Source organism: Pholcus phalangioides, unplaced genomic scaffold (genome assembly GCF_987345545.1).
Source record: "Pholcus phalangioides strain wild (caught in Gottingen) unplaced genomic scaffold, Ppha-v1.0 ptg000002l_1, whole genome shotgun sequence".
In the NCBI taxonomy this organism is placed as follows: Eukaryota; Metazoa; Arthropoda; class Arachnida; order Araneae; family Pholcidae; genus Pholcus; species Pholcus phalangioides.
The window spans coordinates 16,622,649-16,646,022 of NW_028301595.1; the positions used below are offsets into that span (position 1 = coordinate 16,622,649).

The 23,374-nt window shown below is 42.1% G+C and overlaps 1 protein-coding gene across 1 annotated transcript in view; it reads right to left on the bottom strand.

Moving 5' to 3' along the window:
- The window catches only part of LOC149089488 (uncharacterized), a 78,818-nt gene extending 64,688 nt beyond the window's left edge, over positions 1-14,130 (bottom strand). Inside the window, exon 1 of the mRNA XM_089239503.1 lies at positions 10,965-14,130. Within this exon, the coding sequence (XP_089095629.1) occupies positions 10,965-14,130 (3,166 nt within the window). The remainder of the gene's footprint in view (positions 1-10,964) is intronic.
- Positions 14,131-23,374: the final 9,244 nt, after the last annotated feature.

The window sequence follows — 23,374 nt, forward strand, 5'->3', positions numbered from 1 at the left end:
GATGATGTCGATTCATCTATACATATATGCATTAGATCTGTCGATTTCACCTTTGATGCTGGCACCCCCCCCCCCCTGTATCTCCGTCCACGCTCTGATGACTAGCCGTATGTGATTGGGTTATCTGATCTGCACATTTTTGTTTGTGTTTCTGTCTCTGAAATGTTTAGAAATTGTGGAATGTGTATGGGATATACACATATGTACTATTTTATTTTGCTTGTTATTTTACTGCGCTTGTACGTATTTCTGAAATGTTTGGAAACTGTGGAATGCGTATGGGATGAGCATGTATATTATTTCATTTTGCATTTTTAAACATATTGAAAATATGTTTCCCAGTGATCGCTTTTCGGTTAAAAGTCCCGTAGGATATGGACCGAGTCATCACACAGTTAGTCCATGTCTCCTATTTCTTGACGAGCTTAGCCAAGAAGGATTTTTGACCCTTGCATTTTGGAGGGAAAATGCCATGTGTAGGAAGAGACATATCGCTGTGTATCCTTCAACAATGATGAAAAAGTAAGTTGGCAAACAGTATAAATGACATTCAGGGCCGTCTTAAGAGCATCATGGGGCCCCCGGGCCAAGTGATTTTTCTGAGGCCCTATACCAGGTATATTCACCGAAATTTCAACCAATTCTCATTTTTGTGAGGCCCTTCTTCTACTGAGGCCCCCGGGCCCCCATGCTTTAACCCTACAAAATGTCCTGTGGATATTTCACTGCTTGCCAATTAAAAATGGCCGATATTTTTTTCTGATCCCTTCATATCTAGCACCGAAGGGGGGAAATAAATTCAAGATTACCGCTCTTAGATTGTTTGAATATCATAGCTGCTAAATCTCCCGGATTTTCCGGGGGCTCCCGAATTTCTCTTCTCTTATCTCCCGGACTCCCGAAAAATTCTTTTATCTCCCGAATTGCGTCCGTGATTGTAAAAAGTCCCTACAATCAGCGAAAAAAAAAGCGTTGTGTAAAATTGTCGCCATTTCCAGGCCCGTCGTTTAGGGGGGACAGGGGAGGCCGTTGCCCCCCCCCCCCCGGCTTTTGAAAATACACTAAAAATGGTATATATATATATATATATATATATATATGCAAATACAACGCCACAACAGGCAAAATGCCCAACGAGGTGGTTGAGACATGTGAGCCCGGAAAATGTTTGCTCCCCCCCCCCCCTGGAAAAAGTTGAAATGACGGCCCTGGGGCCATTTCCTCAAATAACAAAAAAATAATAATATATATATATATACAGTCAAACCTCGTTAGTGCGTCACCCGGTTAACACGTCACTCCGCTTACCGAATCCCTTTTTAGAAGTCCCAATTATCTTCAGGCAGGAATTGGCACAGCTATGGCTTACTCTGTTTAACGAGTCACTCCGCTTATCAAGTCATATATTTGCTCTCCCAAGAGTGACTCATTAACGAGGTTTGACTGTATGTATATATATATATATATATTTAATTTTTGGAAAGAAAACACAAAATTCGCCAATCAGCAACCGTCAATCCGGCCTTTCGAAGTCCGAAATTGGCTTGATCCAGTGTCGTCTTAACGCGTGGGTCCACCCGGGCACGTCCCATGGGCCTGAAGAGGAGACGGGCCTCAGAAAAACGAGAAGTAGTTGAATTTTTCGAGAATTTTCCTTGTAGGGCATCAGAAAAATAACTTGGCCCAGGGGGGGTCCCATGATGTTCTTAAGACGGCCCTGGCCCGATCATCGCGTGCATCTGCTTTATCCGTACGATCCGTTTCGGGCCCGACGGAGATTTTTTTTGGTTTGCGAGATTTGATTTCTGAGAAGGACTTTAACCTACTGTTTGGGCATGATTGGCAAAGGTTTGCACGGTGTCACGGTTTTTGCAACGGGAAAATATCCCTAAAATTTCCCTTTCACTAATGAAAAATCCCTAAAATGTTTTAAAAGGTCCCTTCTATATTTATTTTTGTACTTGATTTGGGTCCGCGCGAAAACCTCCCGAATTCTCATTCTCCAAAAGTTGGCAGCTATGGAATATTGTCGATAATCATTCAAACGCCTACTACAGTCGAATCCCGTTATAACGAATTCCATGCGACCAGAGAAATCACTTTGTTAAAACGAAATTTCGTTATAAATGGAATTCCAGGTTTTTGCCATTGTTGCTATGTACACTTATCGGGCGGATTAGAAAAACGTTCGTTAAAACGAGATTTTCCTTATATCGGTATTCGTTAAAACGGGATTCGATATCGTATATAGTTATGGTGCTTAACATGCTTGAAGGCGTTTGTTATTGCTTCTTCGTTATAAGTTAAAATTCCCATTTTGTGGATTTTTGTTTCTTGCAATACAGTCGAATCCCGTTATAACAAATACCGATATAACGAAAATCTCGTTTTAACGAACATTTTTCTAATCCGCCCGATAAGTGTACATAGCAACAATGCACAAAAACCTGGAATTCCTTTATAACGAAATTTCGTTTTAACAAAGTGATTTCTCTGGTCGCATGGAATTCGTTATAACGGGATTGGAGCAAATTTATCAGAAAATATACTAATTATTTGACTTAATTAATCACTGCAAGCCGAAACGGAAAAATTACCGTAAAATTAAAACTACCAACAGAGAAAGTCGTGAAATATATCGGGAGAATTTATAATTATTCATAATATTATTGATCATAATTGAAAACATGATTAATTTTAATTTTCAATGTTGAATATATCATTTTGTACTGACGATATTCAATTGGTTTTTTTGAATTAACATTGGAGAAGTTGTTGTTGGAAGAAATATCACATAGATGGCAGCACGACATGCTTTCCAAGAAAGTTTCGGAATGGATTAATATATTCATCAAAAAACTCCGTTATTGCAATGATTTTTCTGAAAACTTCAAGAAAATTTCAAATTACGACATTTCTAATTCTACTGGAATCATAAATTTTTTGTTAATTTATATTTAACTTAATTTAATACTAATTTTATTTTTTTTACATCATAGTTTTTATAATACAGTCAAAACCCGTTATAACGAACTCCAAGAAACCATAGACATCACTTCGTTAAAACGAAATTTCGTTATAAAGGTATTCGTTAAAACGGGATTCGCGACTGTAATATGTTGCTAACAAATTTCGGCAGCTAATTCATCAATACTGAAATTATTTCAATCATCAATTCTGAAAGTATAGATGCTGAAATATTTCTGAAATTATTTCTTCCACCAATTATGGAATTATTTCTCCTACGAATTGTGAAATTATTATTTTTTCATTATCTCAGATTTTTCTACAACAATGATTCTCAACAGTGTTTCACGATGAAAATAGTTTTTATCTTTGTAATTCTCCACGTTCCTCAACAAAACAATGATTCCCAATGGTTTTTAGGATAATTCTTCTCATTGATTGTTAAGATACCAATGATTCCCAACAGTCTTCAACGAGGTAACCTGATTCCCAACGTTTTTAATGAAATATCCATGATTCCCAACGGTTTTTAACGAAATAGCCATGATTCCCAACGGTTTTTAACGAAATAGCCATGATCCCCACCAGTCCTTAACGAAATAACCATGATTCCCACCTGTCTTTAATGAGATGACCATGATTCCCACCTGTCTTTAACGGGATAACCATGATTCCCAACGGTTTTTAACGAAATAGCCATGATTCCCAACGGTTTTTAACGAAATAGCCATGATCCCCACCAGTCCTTAACGAGATAACCATGATTCCCACCTGTCTTTAATGAGATGACCATGATTCCCACCTGTCTTTAACGGGATAACCATGATTCCCAACGGTTTTTAACGAAATAGCCATGATTCCCAACGGTTTTTAACGAAATAGCCATGATCCCCACCAGTCCTTAACGAGATAACCATGATTCCCACCTGTCTTTAATGAGATGACCATGATTCCCACCTGTCTTTAACGGGATAACCATGATTCCCAACGGTACTTGACGAGATAACCATGATTCTTAACGGTCCTTAACGAAATAATCATGGTTCCTAACGGTCCTTGACGAAATAATCATGGTTCCCACCTGTCTTTAACGAGATAACCATGATTCCTAACGATCCTTGACGAGATAACCATGATTCCTGGTCCTTAACGAGATAACCATGATTTCCATCGGTCTTTAACGAGATGACCATGATTCACAACCGTCCTTAACCAGCACCTCCTAGAGATAGAGGACTTCCGCACGGGTTGTCAAATTCATCTGTAAAGTCATTAAGACTGCCCCTAGCTAGTTTGCCACATTTTTAACCACAGCATTTCATTTCGTTTCTCATTTTGACGTAGAATCTTCCTGTTAAGCTCACAAATACCGCATGGTAATTGGATGTGGGGCACAGAAATCGCCAATTCTCAGCACGATCATTTCTTTTCCGCACAACGATGATACTAGCACGAGCAGGAAATTTCTCTAGGAGGTGCTATCTCTAAAAGGTGCTGCCTTAACGAGATAACCATGATTCCCAACGGTCTCTAACGAGATAACCATGATTCCCAACGGTCTCTAACGAGATAACCATGATTCCCAACGGTCTCTAACGAGATAACCATGATTCCCAACGGTCTCTAACGAGATAACCATGATTCCCAACGGTCTCTAACGAGATAACCATGATTCCCAACGGTCTCTAACGAGATAACCATGATTCCCAACGGTCTCTAACGAGATAACCATGATTCCCAACGGTCTCTAACCAGATAACCATGATTCCCAATGCTTTCTAAGACACACGAATTCTCTCTCCACACGGTTCTTCAGGTGACAATAACTCCGAAAGGTTCCAAATACTCTAATAATAATAATTCTCAACTGTTATAGAGATAACAAGGGCTACCAAAGATTTTTCTCATGGATTCCACGGATTCAAGGCCAGGATTTTCATTGGCCTCCTCGTCCGAATTTTTTCACCGGCCCCCCAAACAAAATATAGTGCAAAAAAACAAAACCGGAACAAGATTTTTCCTCGGAAACAGTTCTTAAAATAACAATGGTTCTCAACAGTTTTCGAGATAACAATAGTTTTCAAATCATCAACACTTGTTGGGATAGTTATCGCTCCCAAAAGCTTTTCGAGACAACAGTAACGATTCGCAGCGGTTCTGAAGATAATAATTTCCGTAAGTTTTGAGATTTCGTAGACAATGTATGTGATCGTGTGCAGAAAATTCACCGACAACAATTCACCACCACCACGCAAATCACCGAAAAGAAAAGATCACCGCCACTTATAACGGCATTATAATTCCCCGCTTGGAAAATTCACCGACAAGCAACAAAGTAACATAGTGAGCGGATGAGCAGGTGAGTGAGTAAGTAAGCGGGTGAGGAAATGAGAGAGAGAACGAGTCAAGTGAGTGAGTGATCAAGTGAGTAAGTGATCAAGTGAGTAAGTGAAGGAGCTATAACAGAAGTTCTTAACTCACGACCCAAACTTGGGTCGCAGGTGCTTCCGAGGTGGGTCGTCTAAACCCACTCACATCTAAGTATTCCTGAGCTATGGGTCACGACCCAAAATAGATTCGCCGGGGCTTCCGAAATAAGTCACAAAATCTACTTATGGCAAGAGATTCTTAAGCTACGGGTCGCGAACCAAACTTGATTATCAGGGTTCCAAAATGTGCCATACAAATCCACTTATAGCCAGGGATACTTGATCTGTGGGTCACAAACCAAACTTGATTTCCTTCCTAGATGAGTCATATAAACCCGCTATCAGTCCTGTTATAAATGCTCTTATTGCGTCACTGGTTTCATTTCGAAAAACAAACAGTCCCATGGGTCGCGAAACTGATCTTGTAGTTGATTTTTGGTCACGACTGAAAAAGGTTAAGAACTCCTGAGCTATAATAACTGATCAATTGAGGGAATGAATAAGCAAGTGTGGGTAAGTGAAGTAGCTATAACGGTGTTCCCAACCGGGGGGCCTTCTGATTTTTGAGGGTGGCGGGGGCAATTTTATAATGAGGTTTTTTTAATATATGCTTACATATAGAACTTTTCAGAATTCGTCCCATTATAAGTTCAATTTTTTTTTAAATAATTTCTAGATGACTTCGGTGCTTTCTGTGGAAGGGGTTTCGGCCAAGGGTTCTAACCGTTTTGTGTTTTTCACGAACAATTTGTGCCAGTAAGATGAAGTCCAAGGGGCCCCCCGTGTCAATAAAATAAAGAAAAATAAAGGACCACAGACCCTTTGAAAAAATAATATTCTGTACACTCAGCGGCCAAAAACTAAGGAACACTCCTCATTCAGACTTCGACTCGTCCGTGCAGCGCGTGCGCTGACGTAATAAACCGGATTTGCTGATAAAAAGCTTTCTCCTGGTCGGAAGCACCAGTTAACGTTGCAATTTACCTGTTCATGGAAGATAACAAGATATTTGAGTGACCTTTGAACGCGGCATGATTGTGGGCGGCACAAAGGGCGGTTCCAGTATCTCCGAAGCCACTAACCTTCTTAGATTTTCCTCGTACAACAGTATCTCGAGTCTTCAAAGAATGGCACCAAAAAAAAAAGTTCGAGCGGAAAGCGGAATAGTGGGAGGAAATCTCCTGTGAACGAAAAAGGTGCCAAGCGACTGACACGCATTGTGTGCAGCAACAGAAGAGTTGCAACGCAATGCAACTCAGGATCGTCGCAAAGCATACAAGACGGATCTTGAAACGAATTGGTTTTAATAGCCGGCGACCACAACAAGAGTCCCTTTGATTTCGCTGCAAAATCGAAGAAAACGACTTCTGTTTGTCAACGTTCGGCTATACAACGCTGAAATCGGACACTTGATGAATGGAAGAAGGTTGTCTGATCTGACGAGTCAAGATTTCTTCCCCATGACGTGTGATGGCAGGATCCGTGTGTCGCGCAAGCAGCACGAACCTATGGATCCGGCACGCCACATGGCAACTGTTCAAGCGGATGGCGGCGGGATCGTGGTCTGGGGGAGCATTTCCCTGATACAATCTTGGTCCTTTATCTCCATTTGCAACATCCGTCAGTGCCAGCGCCTACCGCTACATCGTTGCTGACCACGTGCACCCGTTTATGACCAAAATGTCTCCTGATGATGATGGCTACTTCCGGGAGGACAATGCTGGCGGAGTTATCTCAGGAATCCACGGGGCTGGAATTATCTCAGATTAGTTTGAGGATTTTAAATTGCTTCAATAGCCCCCCCCCCCTCCTCAATCCAATTGAGCACTTGTGACGAACTGTTGTCGGTGAATTTTCCGTACCAAATAATGTGAACATTAAAAGGGGCATATTCAAGTATTACGTAAGCAGATTTTCAGCCATTTTTGACCCCCTCCCCCCGTCAGCAAAATTTCGTCAGCAGCTTAGAATATTTCATATCTTCAAAAAGGGGTGGTTGATGAGGTAAGAAACCTTCAAACCCCCCCCCCCTTGCCATCAAAAGTCAGCAAATACGAAACCCCCTCCCCCCCCCCGATGCTGACATAATACTTGAATGACCCCAAAGACATATAATTATAAGTATCTGTGAATATCACAGATATTTAGTTACGTAGCTTGAAACAACGTTGCATAATAGTCATGGATTTGAGAAGGTCAAAAACAACAACAACTGGACTTGAAATAGTACAACAAAATGATCGAATATAATCAACTACTCGAAAATCAACTTGTCATAATTACGAGTAAATCTTCCGCCAAAAAACTAAAGACAACGTATAAATGTTCCTTGTTCAGTTGCGAACAAGATTAACGGCCGATAGAGGGCTTCTGGCCCCACAAAAAGGGCGGGCTCTCCCTAGCTTCGAAGATCATCGCTATTATTTTTAGGGAGGGGGGGGGGGAAGCGTTAATCCCCGTGACATCCTTGGCGAAAAGAGCCATTAAAGTCGGTCGAAGGAAAAGGCCGTCCATTACCCCCAACACTCAGCCTTTCTCTACAGCCATTACGATATACAGGCTCCTAGTTGTGTCTGTAAAAGAGGCGATTTCACAGCCCTCTCTCTCCTTATTAATTGCTGTTATATACCTCCGAATACTCTCCTCCCCCCCCCCCTTACCTCTTGATTTCCAGAGTTGTGGCCCCCGTTTTTCCTCTTTCCTACGCCTTTAATGTAGAGTAGGGTTAATTATGGCTATAAAACCGGAATCATTATTACACGTGGATTGACTTCGTTTTCAGCTCATTGATAATTCTTTTCCCAGGTTTTTATTCGCTGTTTTTTCGATTGGGTCGTTGGTGCACTGATTCTGCCTAAATGCAATACGGGAACGGTATGGATTTGCTGGTGGAGGATAACTGCTCATCACTACGGGAGGGGATGGCCATGGGCTTCCCCCTCCCCCCCCCGGCAAGAACGGCGCTGACAGGGCTCTAGTCCGAGGCCAGAGATAGCTCTTTTCTCTTTTTCTATTTTTCACACTATAAACTCACTATGGTGAAGGTCCACCAAAGATCCTGGCCTAAGAGCCATGCTGTAGGATGTGAAGGCCATGAGGATAGCCTAAGCTACTTACGTTGTGTACTATCTAGTCTATCTCAGCCGGACTCACCGTTAATTAAGCTCATTTCTGGGAGAATTAGGTGTCATTTATCCTCTTGGGAGGCAGTAATGTGAAGAAGGGTCACTACAAATGACAGGGAGCGAAAACAACACCACTTTCAATCCCTAAGTCAGGGCCGTCATTTCAACTTTTTCCGGGGGGGCAAAGCACATGTACTCAATGTATGTGTATATATATATATTTGTATATATATATATATATACCACTTTTAGTGTATTTTCAAAAGCCGGGGGGGGGGGGTGAACGGCCCCCCTGCCCTCCCCTAAATGACGGGCCTGACCTAAGCGCCAAATGAACAAGTTGGAAAGCAACTACCTCGTTGGGCATTTTGCCTACTGTGGCTCTTGTATTTGTATTTATTTGTAAACTAGCTGATACCCGGCGACGTTGCCCGCCTCGTAAAAAATTTGCATATATATAGCTTATTAATTATTTCTTAATCAAAATATTTCTGCATTAAGTAAAAAAAAATTTACTTTCATTTTTAAATATTTTAATTAAAAACTTCAGGCAATCGCTTGTGGATACACAAGATTTTTGTGTATCCAAAGCCACTCATGGTTTCGGTGATTTTGTTGAATGTTTGGGAAGACTTTGTCGATTTACCGATAAACAGCACCTTCACTTCCAACCCATCTCACTAAGGCAGTAAATTGCAATGTAGCGATATGGCCAGAGTTGGTGTTTGGTGAAGTAGAGTGCTGATGATATGAGGCAAGCATTGAGTTCATCAGCTAGCGTTGAACATTTTTATTCCCTGTTTTATCGTCGTAGCTGTTGTTCTCTGTTGTTAGTGACGTCAGATGTCCAGCATCTGCAGCGAATATTATTCAAACTCCTTTTAAGCACTTTTTAAATTGAAACTATACCTCAACGATGGGTGGTTGATGAGATAAAGGCCACATTAGCACTTACAGGACACCCTGTATACATGCAAGCAAAAATATCTGGCGGTTCCAATGTTTTCTTCAATTACTGGGAGTATTGGAAAAGAGCCAAACCATTATAAAGGAATAAACTGTAATGATGGCAGCGTTAAAGATGTGACAAACCATTGTAAAGGCATATATTCACGTCTGAAACGCATTGTTGGAAACCACGGTAACCAAAGTAAACGTTCCGAAAGTGATTGTTGAGGCCCCAAAACTATTGTTGCCCGACAGTTTTTCGCCCATTTCGAGCATTTGCCCAGCTCTGACGAACTTTTAAAGTAGCCTACGGTTCGATCCCGGTCCTGTTTGGTATATATGCAAAATCTGGCGACGATCGGTCTAAAACTGTAGATTTGTATAAAGAGCATACATACATACATACATACTTTCACATTTATATATAAGACTAGCTGATACCCGGCGACGTTGCCCGCCCCGTAAAAAATTTATATATATGTATAGCTTATTAATTATTTCTTTTAATCAAAAAAATTCTGCATCAAGTAAGAAAAAATTACTTTTATTTTTAAATATTTTAATTAAAGACTTCAAGCAATCGCTTGTGGATACACAATATTTTTTGTTTGTCCATCTGGTGTGAAGATGTACAAATTTTTGGGATTACCAACACGCGAACAGGCGACGTAAAGCTGTCCGTGTGAAAAACAGGGCTCAAGTAGGTTGATACCTGCCACTGCTAACGACTGGCCTTGCGCTTTGTTGATTGTCATGGCAAAAGCTAAACGAACCGGGAACTGCAATCGCTTGAAAGTGAATGGAATTTCTTCAGTGACAATTGGGATACGTGGAATGAAGACGTCTTCTCCTTTGGCACATCCAGTTAAAATTGTTGCTTCGATGATGTAATTGAGCAATTTCTTCACGCAGAGTCTGGTACCATTGCAGAGTCTCGGTGTCTCCAAATTTCTTAAAAGCATTATAGGTGCTCCGACTTTGAGGGTCAAGTTGTGTGGTGGCACACCCGGAATATCCAAAGAGTTCAGAAATTCTGCAGGATACAGAACTGTCTGCGTTGTGTCTGTGACAGTGTCAACCGATTTATAAGATTTGGAGTCTCCTGGAATAATTTTTAGGATTTTTTCGTTGATTTTGTTCACACTGTCATTTTTCGGTGCCAGAATCGCTCTCTCACAAAGCCACTCATGGTTTCGGTGATTTTGTTCAATATTTGGGAAAACTTTGTCTGCAAGTTCTTGAACTGAATTTAACAACTGGCAAAATCCATTTGGGAACGTAATCAGTCCGGTGCTTGGGTCTACGGGAATTCTTCCATTGCCAAGTTTGATCAACTGATGTGAAAATGATTGCAGTGCTGAGTCATTTTGCAGTTGAACTCGCATGTTGGTGGATAATGATAATTTTTTAACTTCGTGCCAGAGTGTTGATGATTTGAGGCAAGCATTAAATTCATCAGCTGGCGTTGAACGCGGAACTACAGGCAGAGTCTGACGAAAATCTCCAGCCAACAAAACAACCACTTTTCCCATGAGCCGCTGATTTCCTCGCAGATCTTTAAGTGACATGTTGACAGATTGCAGGGCCCGTTTGTGAGACATTGTACACTCATCCCAAACTATGAGGCTGCACTCTTGCAACACTTTTGCTGGGCCTGTTCCCTTGGAAATGTTGCAAACTGGAGATTCGTTATGGTTCAAGTCCAGTGGTAATTTGAAGGCGGTATGTGCCGTCCGACCTCCATTTAGTAGTGTTGCGGCTATGCCAGAAGAGGCCACTGCTACTGCAATTTTCTTTTGTTGTCTCACCTTTGCCAAAAGTAAATTGATAAGGAACGTTTTGCCAGTGCCACCGGGAGCATCGAGGAAATAGATGCCGCCATTTCCATCGTTAATCGTTTGCTGAATTTGATTGTAGGCTTGTCTTTGGTCGAAAGTTAAAAGTGGTTCTTTCGCTGCAATATATGACTGTAATTCATTAACATCGTAATTTCTCTCCCGCATAATTTCATGAGTGAGATTGTTGGTGTTAGTTCGTTGCGGTGAAAGAAGCAAAGAGCACTGTCTGAGGTCTTTTCCAGCCATTGACAAACAAAGGTCTTCTAAATGGATGAGAGCTTGATTGTACATGTCTGGTGAAAATTCAATTTCTAAATTTGGATTTTCCCGTCTGATTCTCATAAGAATGTCTTCACTGAGATCATCTTTGTATTTTTCCCACAATTGAAGTGGATTTGACACAGATTGGGTAGATAAAAGAATGCCAAAAAGATGTCTTAGACGAATGGCAGATTGAGTGATTTTAGCTTCAGTCATTGCCAAATCCCAGTGGTCATCGTTTTCCAGCAATCCTCGCTTTTGGCATGCTTCTTGCATGGTTGCACAAACTTGACCATTAAATGTTTTCAAATCATCGAATGTTGTTGGTCCTTTGATGATGTGAAGCAACATACGCAGAAAGAAGCATTCGCCACTTGACGGATGAACAATATAAATGCGGCCAAGTGTTTCTGATGATTTAACCCCAGGATGTCCTGCAACATCAGTTCCTTGTTTGCGTCGCTGCCATTTTTTGCTTGATGTATTCCATGTGTAGAACCGGGGAAGATCACAGTAGAAAAGTGTTCTGGCAAATACGTCGGTCTTACATAATTCAAAGAATTCGGTCAGTGTTGTCTTTGGTGGCTGTTGCAAGTTGTTTGCTTGGAGGTTTTCTGGATTGTAATACACCCTCTGGCCATTTTCAAGGTGAACACTCAGATGTTGAACCGATGGGTAGCGTTCGTGAATTTGGAAGCTGAGGATTCGCCAAATTGCTTCGTTGCTGCAAATGTATCTTCCCAATTGAAATGTTGAAATCTCATCGTTCGTTTGTTGGCCCAATCCAAAAATTGCTTGGTCACTTCCTTTGTTAACATACTTGCAAATATACTTGATGGCTTTTACAGACTGGCAAGACTCTACATTAATGTGCGCCTGGAACATTTTTGACAATATTGGGGAATATGGAACTACCCACCTATTGTCAACGTTAACGTCTACATGGCGTATTTTCAATGTTGTGGTGAATCCGCCATCTTCGGGCTTTCGTCTCCTGTACAGAGGATAGCCATCTTGGCCAGTCTGTGTTTCTTGTAGCATTGTGCGTGGATATTTCTTGGAGCATTGACCATTCATCATGCAAGGAGCGTTCGTGTTTAGCGCTCCACAGGGTCCGTGAATCATATTTTTGGTGATGATCTGAAACAACAATGGATCTTGATCTGGATTAGGCAATTCGGCAGAGATGACGTTGTCGATATCAGTTGGCCGAATTTTTTCTCGCAGCCAGATGAGGATGTGGGCATGTGGGAGACCTCTTTTTTGCCATTCGATTGAATACATCCAGCATCTCGTTTCTCCGAAAATATGGCACTTCTTCACGACGTTCATCAGTTTTGTTAATTTTCTCTTGAACACTCTGGCAATCAGGTCATGTCGATCTGTAGCTTTCTGAGCAGGCAGAAGAGCCTCTTGTATTTCAGACCAAAGTGGATTGCATGTGAAGGTGATGAACAGGTCAGGGCGACCATAACTCCTGACGTAAGTCATTGCATCCTGGGTGTACTCATGCATGTGTCTTGGACCGCCAGTAAAGGTTGCTGGCAAAATCACCATTCTCCCCAATTCATTTGGATTCGCGTCATTGGCCATAGCATCTCTAAGATGAATGTAGTCATCTACTCTCAGTTTCTCTTGGTTTGTTCGGATGTAGAGTAGCCGTTCACTTTCGATTTTGGCGTACATATCTACTACAAACTGATGGAGGAGCTGCCGGGATTTTAATAAATGATTTTCATCTCCTACCCTTCTCATCAATCTGAATGCATAAAAGTCCATGGCAGATACCTTCTTTCCCGGTAGCGTGTCGCCTGTAGTTGGATTGATCTGAGTAATTCCAAAGTTATAACCGTCATTGCCTTGCCAAAAGATGATCGGGTATTGGAGAGCATCGTACGATCTATGAGTCTCCGTTACTCTCTGTAGCCTGTTATTTCTTTTCTGTAGAACAATATCGCGGCTTTCAAATTCATTCCCCACAATAACAATCGCCACCTCATCAATTGTTGGTGCATTGAATGTCCGTGGATGGGCGCCTACTGGAGTCTTATCTGCTCTGATAATTATTTGGTAATCATCTCTTGGCATACGCTCCAGAGCAGTCTTGAACAAATTCACGTAGGAATTGTGTTCGTGGAGGAATTGTTGTAGCGCCCGGACGATATGCTGTTTGGTGGTTGGAATATTGGAGCATCGTTGTCGAGCTTCTGCATGTTGGTCTCCCATGAAGAAAATCTGCAAAAATTTCGGCTCTTCATTCGTTCCTGGGAGCAGTGACCCTGAAAGATGGTAAATTTGTCCCTGTACTTTGAATGTAGGCATGAATCCAGGCTCGCCAATTTCTTTTGTTGCTCCGAAAGAGGTCATTTGGAAGCAGGAGTTGTACTTTCTGATGTTTTGCAGAAAGTGCTTGGAATCTGGTGTGGTTCCAGCCATCAAAGTGCGAAGTGGTTCAGGTGGTTGATTGATTAATGGCAGCTTGACTTTTCCATTTGAGCAGCACATCCCAGGCGCCTCACCATCCCATTTATAAGCTTGGCAATGGACACAGACCTTCTCCATTTGGCCAATCAAGACTGCTGGATGTTCGTGATAATCAAGTTCAGCATTGTATGCAAATGCAGCTTTTTTCAGATCTTGAAAAGCATGCTCTCTATAAGTGAAGGCCCTATTTCGATTAGCAGATAGACGCTTTTCAGTGTGTTCTGGAGTCTCACTTGTCCTGGAAATGGAGGCTCTAGTTCGATTAGCAGATAGACGCTTTTCAGTGTGTTCTGGAGTCTCACTTGTCCTGGAAATGGAGGCCCTAGTTCGATTAGCAGAGAGGCGTTCTTCAGTTTGTTCTGGAGTCTCATTTGTTCTGGAAGTGGAGGCCCTAGTTCGATTAGCAGAGAGGCGTTCTTCAGTTTGTTCTGGAGTCTCATTTGTTCTGGAAGTGGAGGCCCTAGTTCGATTAGCGGATAGGCGTTCTTCAGTTTGTTCTTTAGTTTCACTTGTCCTGGAAGTGGAAGCCCTAGATCGATTAGCGGATAGGCGTTCTTCAGTTTGTTCTTTAGTCTCACTTGTCCTGGAAGTGGAGGCCCTAGTTCGATTAGCAGAGAGGCGTTCTTCAGTTTGTTCTGGAGTCTCATTTGTTCTGGAAGTGGAGACCCTAGTTCGATTAGCGGATAGGCGTTCTTCAGTTTGTTCTTTAGTTTCACTTGTCCTGGAAGTGGAAGCCCTAGATCGATTAGTGGATAGGCGTTCTTCAGTTTGTTCTTTAGTCTCACTTGTCCTGGAAGTGGAGGCCCTAGTTCGATTAGCAGAGAGGCGTTCTTCAGTTTGTTCTGGAGTCTCATTTGTCCTGGAAGTGGAGGACCTAGTTCGATTAGCATATTGTCTTTGTTTAGTCCGCTCTGAAGACTCATTTTTCCTTGCCAATCGCGACCGTTTCGCTTCAGTCGAAATTTTTCCGATTGCTGCTCGCTTTTTAGGAGGCATCTTACACAGTGGAAGAATATTGTGATCAGAATGAGCGAGCGTCTGTGATGGTCAGAGTTGTTTCCTTCACTTCAGTATTTTTATTCTCAGTTTTGTCGTCGTAGTTGTTGTTCTCTGTTGTTGGTGACGTCATGTGTCCAGCTTGCGGCGAATATTATTCGAACGCATTTTCAGTATTTCTTAAATTGAAACTATACCTATACAATGGGCGGTGGTTGAGAAACATAGCTGAAACCCGGCGACGATGCCCGCCCCGTAAAAAATTTATATACGTATAGCTTATATATTATTTATATACGTATTTCTTAATCAAAAAAATTTCTGCATCAAGTAAGAAAAAATTACTTTTATTTTTAAATATTTTAATTAAAATCTTCAGGCAATCGCTTATGAATACACAATATTTTTTCTTTTTCCATCTGGTGTATAGATGTACAAATTTTTGCTATTACCAACACGCGAACAGGTGACGAAAAGGTGTCCGTGTGAAAAACTCTAGGGCTCAAGTAGGTTGATACCTGCCACTACTAACAACTGGCCTTGCGCTCTGTTGATTGTCATGGCAAAAGCTAAACGAATCGGGAACTGTAATCGCTTGAAAGTGAATGGCATCTCTTCGGTGAAATGCTTGTGCAGCGAATATTATTCAACCGCCTTTTAAGCATTTTTTAAATTGAAACTATACCTATACGATGGGCGGATTATCACTTACAGGACACCCTGTATATAGGCTAGCAGAAATACCCGGGTTTTCTTCAATTACTGGGAGGATTGGAAAAGAGTGACAAACCGTTATAAATGAATAAACTGTTATAATAACAGAATTGAAGGTGTGACAAACCATTGTAAAGGCATATATATACGTCTGAAACGCATTGTTGGAAACCGCGGCAACCAAAGTAAACGTTCCGAAAGTGATTGTTGAGGCCCCCAAAACCATTGTTGCCCGACAGTTTTTCGCCCATTTCGGGCATTTGCCCAGCTCTGACGAACTTTTAAAGTAGCCTACGGCTCAATCCCGGTCCTGTTTGGTATATATGCAAAATCTGGCGACGATCGGTCTAAAACTGTAGATTTGTATAAAGAGCATACATACATACATACATACATACATACATACATACATACATACATACTTTCACATTTATATATAAGATTGGGATCATGGATTAGGTCATTGTGAGATTCGGCTTGAGTCAGGCGTGGATTCAGGGCGATGTGTCGGAGAAGCGACATATTGTGTAGGTGCATTGGATCACACCGTATTTTAAGGGAGAAACAAATTAACCCCCCCCCCAATATAATTCTTCTCTTGGGAGAGGCGATCGCTCTGTGCCCCCCCCCCCTCTCCCATCGCTCCTCCTCTGGATCCTCGCTTGGCTTGAGTGCATTACGTGCCGGGACGTTACGGCTCTTGCTGGTATGGAATAATTCTGCCCATCACTGCGAGGATGACCTAAGCTTCTGCGTTTCGTCTTACGATCTCAGCTGGACTCACGGTTAAAATGAGCTCTTTCCTGAGACTTAACTGCCTTTTCGAAGTATAGGTGGCGCCTAAGCGAAAAACGTTATCCACGAAAGGACGGTGGACAAAGGGAATTCCACTATCGATCCTCAATTTCCAATGAAAGTGTTGGGTCCTTGAATCGATTTAAATGCAGCCCACGCTGAGATATTATAAGTTGCTGGTAGAGCAGATGATCCCTTCCATCGCTGGGGAGGTTGGAGGATGACCTAAGCCACTTTCTAGTTTTTCTTCTCTTTCTTTGTCTGTGCTGTACCAACACCATCTATAGCAGAACGCGTCCGCGTTCGGTCTTTGAGTTATAATAGTCCCATGTACAATTGCTAAGGATCGGATGTGACCAAAAGTCCACGGACTGCGATTAGGACCTTGTTCAATATCACGCATTGTAGTCTTCATTTTATACACCATAGTTTTCCCACCTTTTTTACCTCATCACCCCCTTCTTCAGAAATTTTTTTCTTACATCGCCCCCAACGCAATCTAACCCATAGGATCCTATGTTACACCCGTAGCTTCTACCGCCCCCCTGGAACATTCCATCGCCTCCAAGGGGGCGTTAACGCCGACGTTGATAATCACTGGTACACACACGCGCGCGCGAGCGCGTAAAACACGGAAGGATAGTTCGTTATTAAGGGACAGGCGGAAGGACGGACCCCGTAATCCTTCAAGCAAATCACAACCATCCTCGTCATATTCATAGAGTTAAGAGGATTGTGCAAACCAATTAACTCTTCATGATAAAACGGAAATTACTTTCACACAAACGCGCGTGCGTAGCGTTCACAGATCACTCAAGCAGCCCGCGGCACATCTCCAGATCATTTGAGTAACCCACGGCACATTTCCAGATAACTTAATCGACCCGTGGCACACAGCTGTATATCATTCAAGCTGCTCACGGAGTGGATACATGAATAGGTTAATGGGGGCGATCGTCTCTCCCTCACCGTCCAGTGAAAAAAATTGTGTTATCAGCATAGGTGGGAGGGCGGAAGTGGGCCTCTCCGCTCACTATACACATCCTCGGTGTTTCGACCCCGCACGAAGAAGTCTGAGTCCACGCTTATGCTGACTACGGCACATTTTCATGTCACTTAAGTATCTCGTGGCGCATTGTGGGATCATTTAAGTACCCGCGGCATATTCGCGTACAACTTGAATGACCCGTGGCATATTTACAGCTCATTGAATGGGCCCGCGGCTAAGTTACAGATCACTCAAGAGGCCTGAGGCACATTTCAAGATCACTTAATTACGTGACCCGCGACACGTTTTCAAATTGATGAAGCGGCCCGCACTCTCCTAAAGGGGTTCAACAGCCTTGCATTGAAGGATCTCATCACAGGTCCAAGACCAACAATCCGCAAGAGTTTCAAAGGAAACTGGGCCCGTGGCTAAGTTCTAGATCACTCAAGCGGCCTGAGGCACATTTCAAGATCACTTAATTACGTGACCCGCGACACGTTTTCAAATTGATGAAGCGGCCCGCACTCTCCTAAAGGGGTTCAACAGCCTTACATTGAAGGATCTCACAGGTCCAAGAGCAACAATCCGCCAGAGTTTCAAAGGAAACTGGGCCCGTGGCTAAGTTCTAGATCACTCAAGCGGCCTTAGGCACATTCGCAGATCACTTAATTACGTGACCCGTGACACGTTTTCAACTTGATGAAGCGACCCGCACTCTCCTAAAGGGGTTCAACAGCCTTGCATTGAAGGATCTCATCACAGGTCCAAGACCAACAATCCGTAAGAGTTTCAAAGGAAACTGGGCCCGTGGCTAAGTTCTAGATCACTCAAGCGGCCTGAGGCACATTTCAAGATCACTTAATTACGTGACCCGCGACACATTTTCAAATTGATGAAGCGGCCCGCACTCTCCTAAAGAGGTTCAACACCCTTGCATTAAAGGATCTCACAGGTCCAAGACCAACAATCCGTAAGAGTTTCAAAGGAAACTGGGCCCGTGGCTAAGTTCTAGATCACTCAAGCGGCCTGAGGCACATTTCAAGATCACTTAATTACGTGACCCGCGACACATTTTCAAATTGATGAAGCGGCCCGCACTCTCCTAAAGAGGTTCAACACCCTTGCATTAAAGGATCTCACAGGTCCAAGAGCAACAATCCGTAAGAGTTTCAAAGGAAACTGGGCCCGTGGCTAAGTTCTAGATCACTCAAGCGGCCTGAGGCACATTTCAAGATCACTTAATTACGCGACCCGTGACACGTTTTGAAATTGATGAAGCGACCCGCACTCTCCTAAAGGGGTTCAACAGCCTTGCATTAAAGGATCTCACAGGTCCAAGAGCAACAATCCGTAAGAGTTTCAAAGAAGGTTCTTTGACTTATAATAGTCCCATATATACGATTGCTACGGATCAGATGTGACCAAAAGTCCACGGGCTGCAATTCGGACCGTTCAAGAATGTTCAATACCACGCATTGTAGTCCCTAGTATAGCCCCCCCCCCATGTCATAGAATATTTCGAAATAAATTTCAATCTGTGCGAAATGACGGCAAGTCACAAAACTGCCCCCCCCTCCCTCCCTCCCTCCCTCCCAATCACACCATATACAAACATAGAATATTCAATCCCTTCACACCTCTGCATTGTACACACACACGTAAAACACGGAAGGATGGTTCGTCATTAAGGGACGGACGGACGGACCCCCCCCCCCCCGTCATCCTTCAAACACAAACCCAACCATCCTCATCACACTCATAGAGTAAAGAGGATTGTGCAAACCACTTAACTTCATGATTAAACGGAAATTACTTTCACCTAAACGCCCCCCGCCACCCGAAAAAGACTAAATGTCGAGTAAATTAGTGTCCCGGATGGTATGTTTCCGACCCTTCCCCACCCCCCACCCCACCTCTCCCCACCCTCGACCTCTTTCAATTTACTTACCCTTCGAACCCCATCCCGAACGGCAAAGCCTCCGGGATAAAATACCCTTTAGGCAACAACCAAAGATGGCGGCGGTTTTGTAGTGACTGAAGGGGGGGAAAGAGAAGGGCCAGAGAGAGATTTCGCGCAGCTAAATCATTTTTGCAAATCGAATCAGTGAAAATTTTGATGACATTTCGAGGCAGAAAGGGGGAAAACGTCGCGTCCGAAAGGAGGGGGGGGGAGAGGTCGAAATATCTGGCAACGAAGAGCTTCTTGTACTCCATGTACTTCAAGTGCTGCATAGGAAAGGGTAGAGGACATGTATAGACAGTGTGTTGTGTGCTTGTGTGTTAAGAGTCTTTCCTGGCTCTTAATGTGCTTTGCCCTTTTATCATGGACTTTTTTTTAGTATTTTTATTTGAACGCTATGATTGGTGGGCAAAGCTCTTATCCCCGGAATGTGATTGGTCCATCGCTTCTGCCGCTGCATACTTCATCGGATTATCTTCCATCTCTCTCTCTCTCTCTTGAAAAAGTTTTTTTTTTGTAGAAAGGGAACACGGGCGAAATACAAAAGGGATGACGGCAACTGGAATATATAGTGAAGACGGGAGGAAAAAAGGCACTTAAGGCTTCCGGGGGGGGGGGTGCTCTGGCAGCAGCTATCTGTTGTTGATCTATGATGGCGGGTTCCGTGGACAATAACTTGAGGATTTTGTAGCTCGTCTGTGTGGGTATGTATCTATCTATCTACCTCTGTAGATCCAAACTTTTCGTGCTTCAAGTATCCCCGTGGAAATGTGTAGTTGGCGCTTACGTATCCCCAGATACGTATGCTGCGTACCCTTGACGTATGTGTGTATTGCATAGCCCTGGAAATGCATTCAGGGCGCAGTTCGAGCGCTTTTGAAATGCGTAGGAGGCTTGCGTATCCCAAGAAGTACTTCGGAGGCTTTCTATGGAAATGCGTAAGAAGTCTTGCTTTTCCCCCTTGAAATGCTTAAGCGGCTTCCGTATCCTTAGAAGCTTTCCTTGAAAGTTTCACATTCCTATTTATTTTACTCATTTATTTATAAAATATCTCTTTGCCGAGGCCTATACAAGGGAAAGCGGTGGTAAAGTTTGACGACGGTTTGATGTTACAAAGAAGATTAGAAACTGTTGTACGATCAATAATGTTTGACGTGGAGGTTGTTCCAGTCGGTTATTGTTCGGGGAAAGAAACTAAATTTGAAACAATATCTCTGTAGATGCAAAGATGGGTTTCAATTTTTGTGAATGGTTAATTCTTTTTGGAAAGTATGAAGCTGGAGTTTGAAAATTGGAAGTGCCGATATGAAAATGGCAATGAAGGATTTTGGATAAATGCTTATGGGATATTTTGGATAAATGCTTATGGGGCTTTCATAACTCTTGAGATGCTTAGAGGGCTTTCATAACTCTTGAGATGCTTAGAGGGCTTTCACATCCCTAGAAATGCTTAGAGGGCTTTCATACTCCAAGAAATGCTTAGGTGGCTTTCATGTCCCCGAAACTCTTTAGAGGGCTTTCATATCCTTGGAAATTCTGAGCAATCTTTCATCTCCCCAAAAATACTTAGAGGTCTACCCTTAGTAATTAGAAATGCGTAAGAGATCCCTCATTCTTACAAATGCTCAGAGGTCTCTCACGTCTCTAGAAATGTGTTGGAAGTTTTCATATCCCTTAGAAATGACTTAAGAAGGAAATGCTTTAAGAAGCTTTCATATCCCTCTCTCTCTCTCTCTAGAAATGCTTCAAGAAGTTTTCATATCCCTAGAAATTTTCAGAAGGCTTTCATATCCCCAGAAATGCTTAGACTATTATCCTTTGAAATGAGTAAGAGATTTCATATTCCTACAGATGTCTTTCACGTCGTTGCAAAACGTGTCGGAGGTTTCCATATACCTAAAAATGTTTTAAGGAGTTTTTTTATCCCTAGAAATGCTATAAAAATTTTCATATACCTAGAAATGCTTAAAAGTTTGTCATATCTCTACAAATACGTTGGAGGCTTTTATATCCTCAGAAATATTCTTAAGAGGTTTGCATATAAGAAATATTAATGGGTTTTACGCGATTAGCACGTCACGTCAGTTTAGTGTGTTTCCAGCCTTATATTATTAATCCGAATTAATCCAGCCTCAAATCCGACTACGTTCGAGAGCACTTGCCCATAAAATTGTGCTGGAGTGAATTTTAATGTCATTTTTGAGAGGAAGTGTCTCAAAATGGTGAAAACAGTAATACATTTTGGACTACCTACGTCACCTTTTATTAAAAAAGTTGTTTTTATGTCAAATTTTAAGCAACATTTGTGTAATATTCTAAACCCTATTGAAGAACATTCTACGATAATGGAATGTTTTGTTATTTTCACGGTACATTCAGATAACAATGGTGCAGGTCATGAACCAAAACTTAAGCGATTTTATGACACGCTCAGAAGTTTCACCCAAATCTGTTAATGTATGTGTGAATTTTTTGAAATTTTTCACTGTACATATCGCCTATGAAACACTGTAATTAGACAAATATATATGATAGACCTTAGATCTTGATTCATAACCTCAACAATAAGTAGCGGAATATCATATTGAAATTTCTTAATGATAAAACGCATAGAGTTTTGGAAAAATCATGTTTCAAACTCAAGTAAAATGCCCAAAATATCATTCTTCGTAAAACGCGTTTAAAATTTTTATTCACGTATTACTTGTATGCGAAAACGCAACATTTAAGTGGACGTAACTTCGATTCTAAGCGTCATACGTATAAACAAAACAAGGCCTGTTTTGGAAATACAACAAACAGGACTTCAATAAAAAATTAAAAAAAGGAAAATTGATATTTTCTTCCAAAATCACGTTTTCAAACGTAGTCGGATGCCGTAATTGAATTCACATTAAGGTTTTGCCTATGTGTGAATTACTGCAGCATCGAAACAGCTTCTTGGACATGGTCAAAATCTTGATAGCAAATGGAAATTGCCTTCTACATAGAAGTTCCCAACTTCTGGAATCAGAAGGTCGAGAGCCTAATCTACACCTCTTATCTTTCTCAGGTTTACGGAAAATTCCCCGACAACAATTCACCGCCATGCAATTCATCGCTAGGAAAATTCATCGACAACAGTTCGATGCGAGTCAGAAAGCGAGGGAGTGAGCGATTGAGTTACTGAGTCAGTGAGTGAAGGATTGAGCGAGTGAGTGATTGAGTGAGCGAGCGAGCTACTGCGTCCATGAGCAAGTAAGTGAGGGAGTGAATTAATCATTTGTGACACTACTAGGTTAAAACTAACTAATTCACTCACTCACTCACTTACTCACCAGATCACATACTCACTAGGTCACTCACTCACATACTATACTCACTGGGTCACTCACTCACATACTATACTCACTGGGTCACTCACTCACATACTCACTCTAGATCACTCACATACTATACTCACTAGGTCACTCACTCACATACTATACTCACTAGGTCACTCACTCACATACTCACTCTAGATCACTCACATACTCACTCTAGATCACTCACATACTCACTCTATATCACTCACATACTCACTGTAGGTCACTCACTCATTCAATTACTAGGTCACTCACTCACTCATTCAATTACTAGGTCCCTTACTCACTCGCATACTCATTAGGTCACTCACTCCCTCCTCTCTCACTGACTCAGTAACTCAATCACTCACTCCCATGGTAACTGACTCGCATCGAACTGTTGTCGGTGAATTTTCCTAGCGGTGTTTTCCGGACACGTCTTTCTGATTCATTGGTCTCTATTTTTCGGTTCCAACAGCTGAAGACTTTGTTTGAAGATGGGAAACACACACACATTGGATCAAGAATCGGGCAATCTCCATCAAT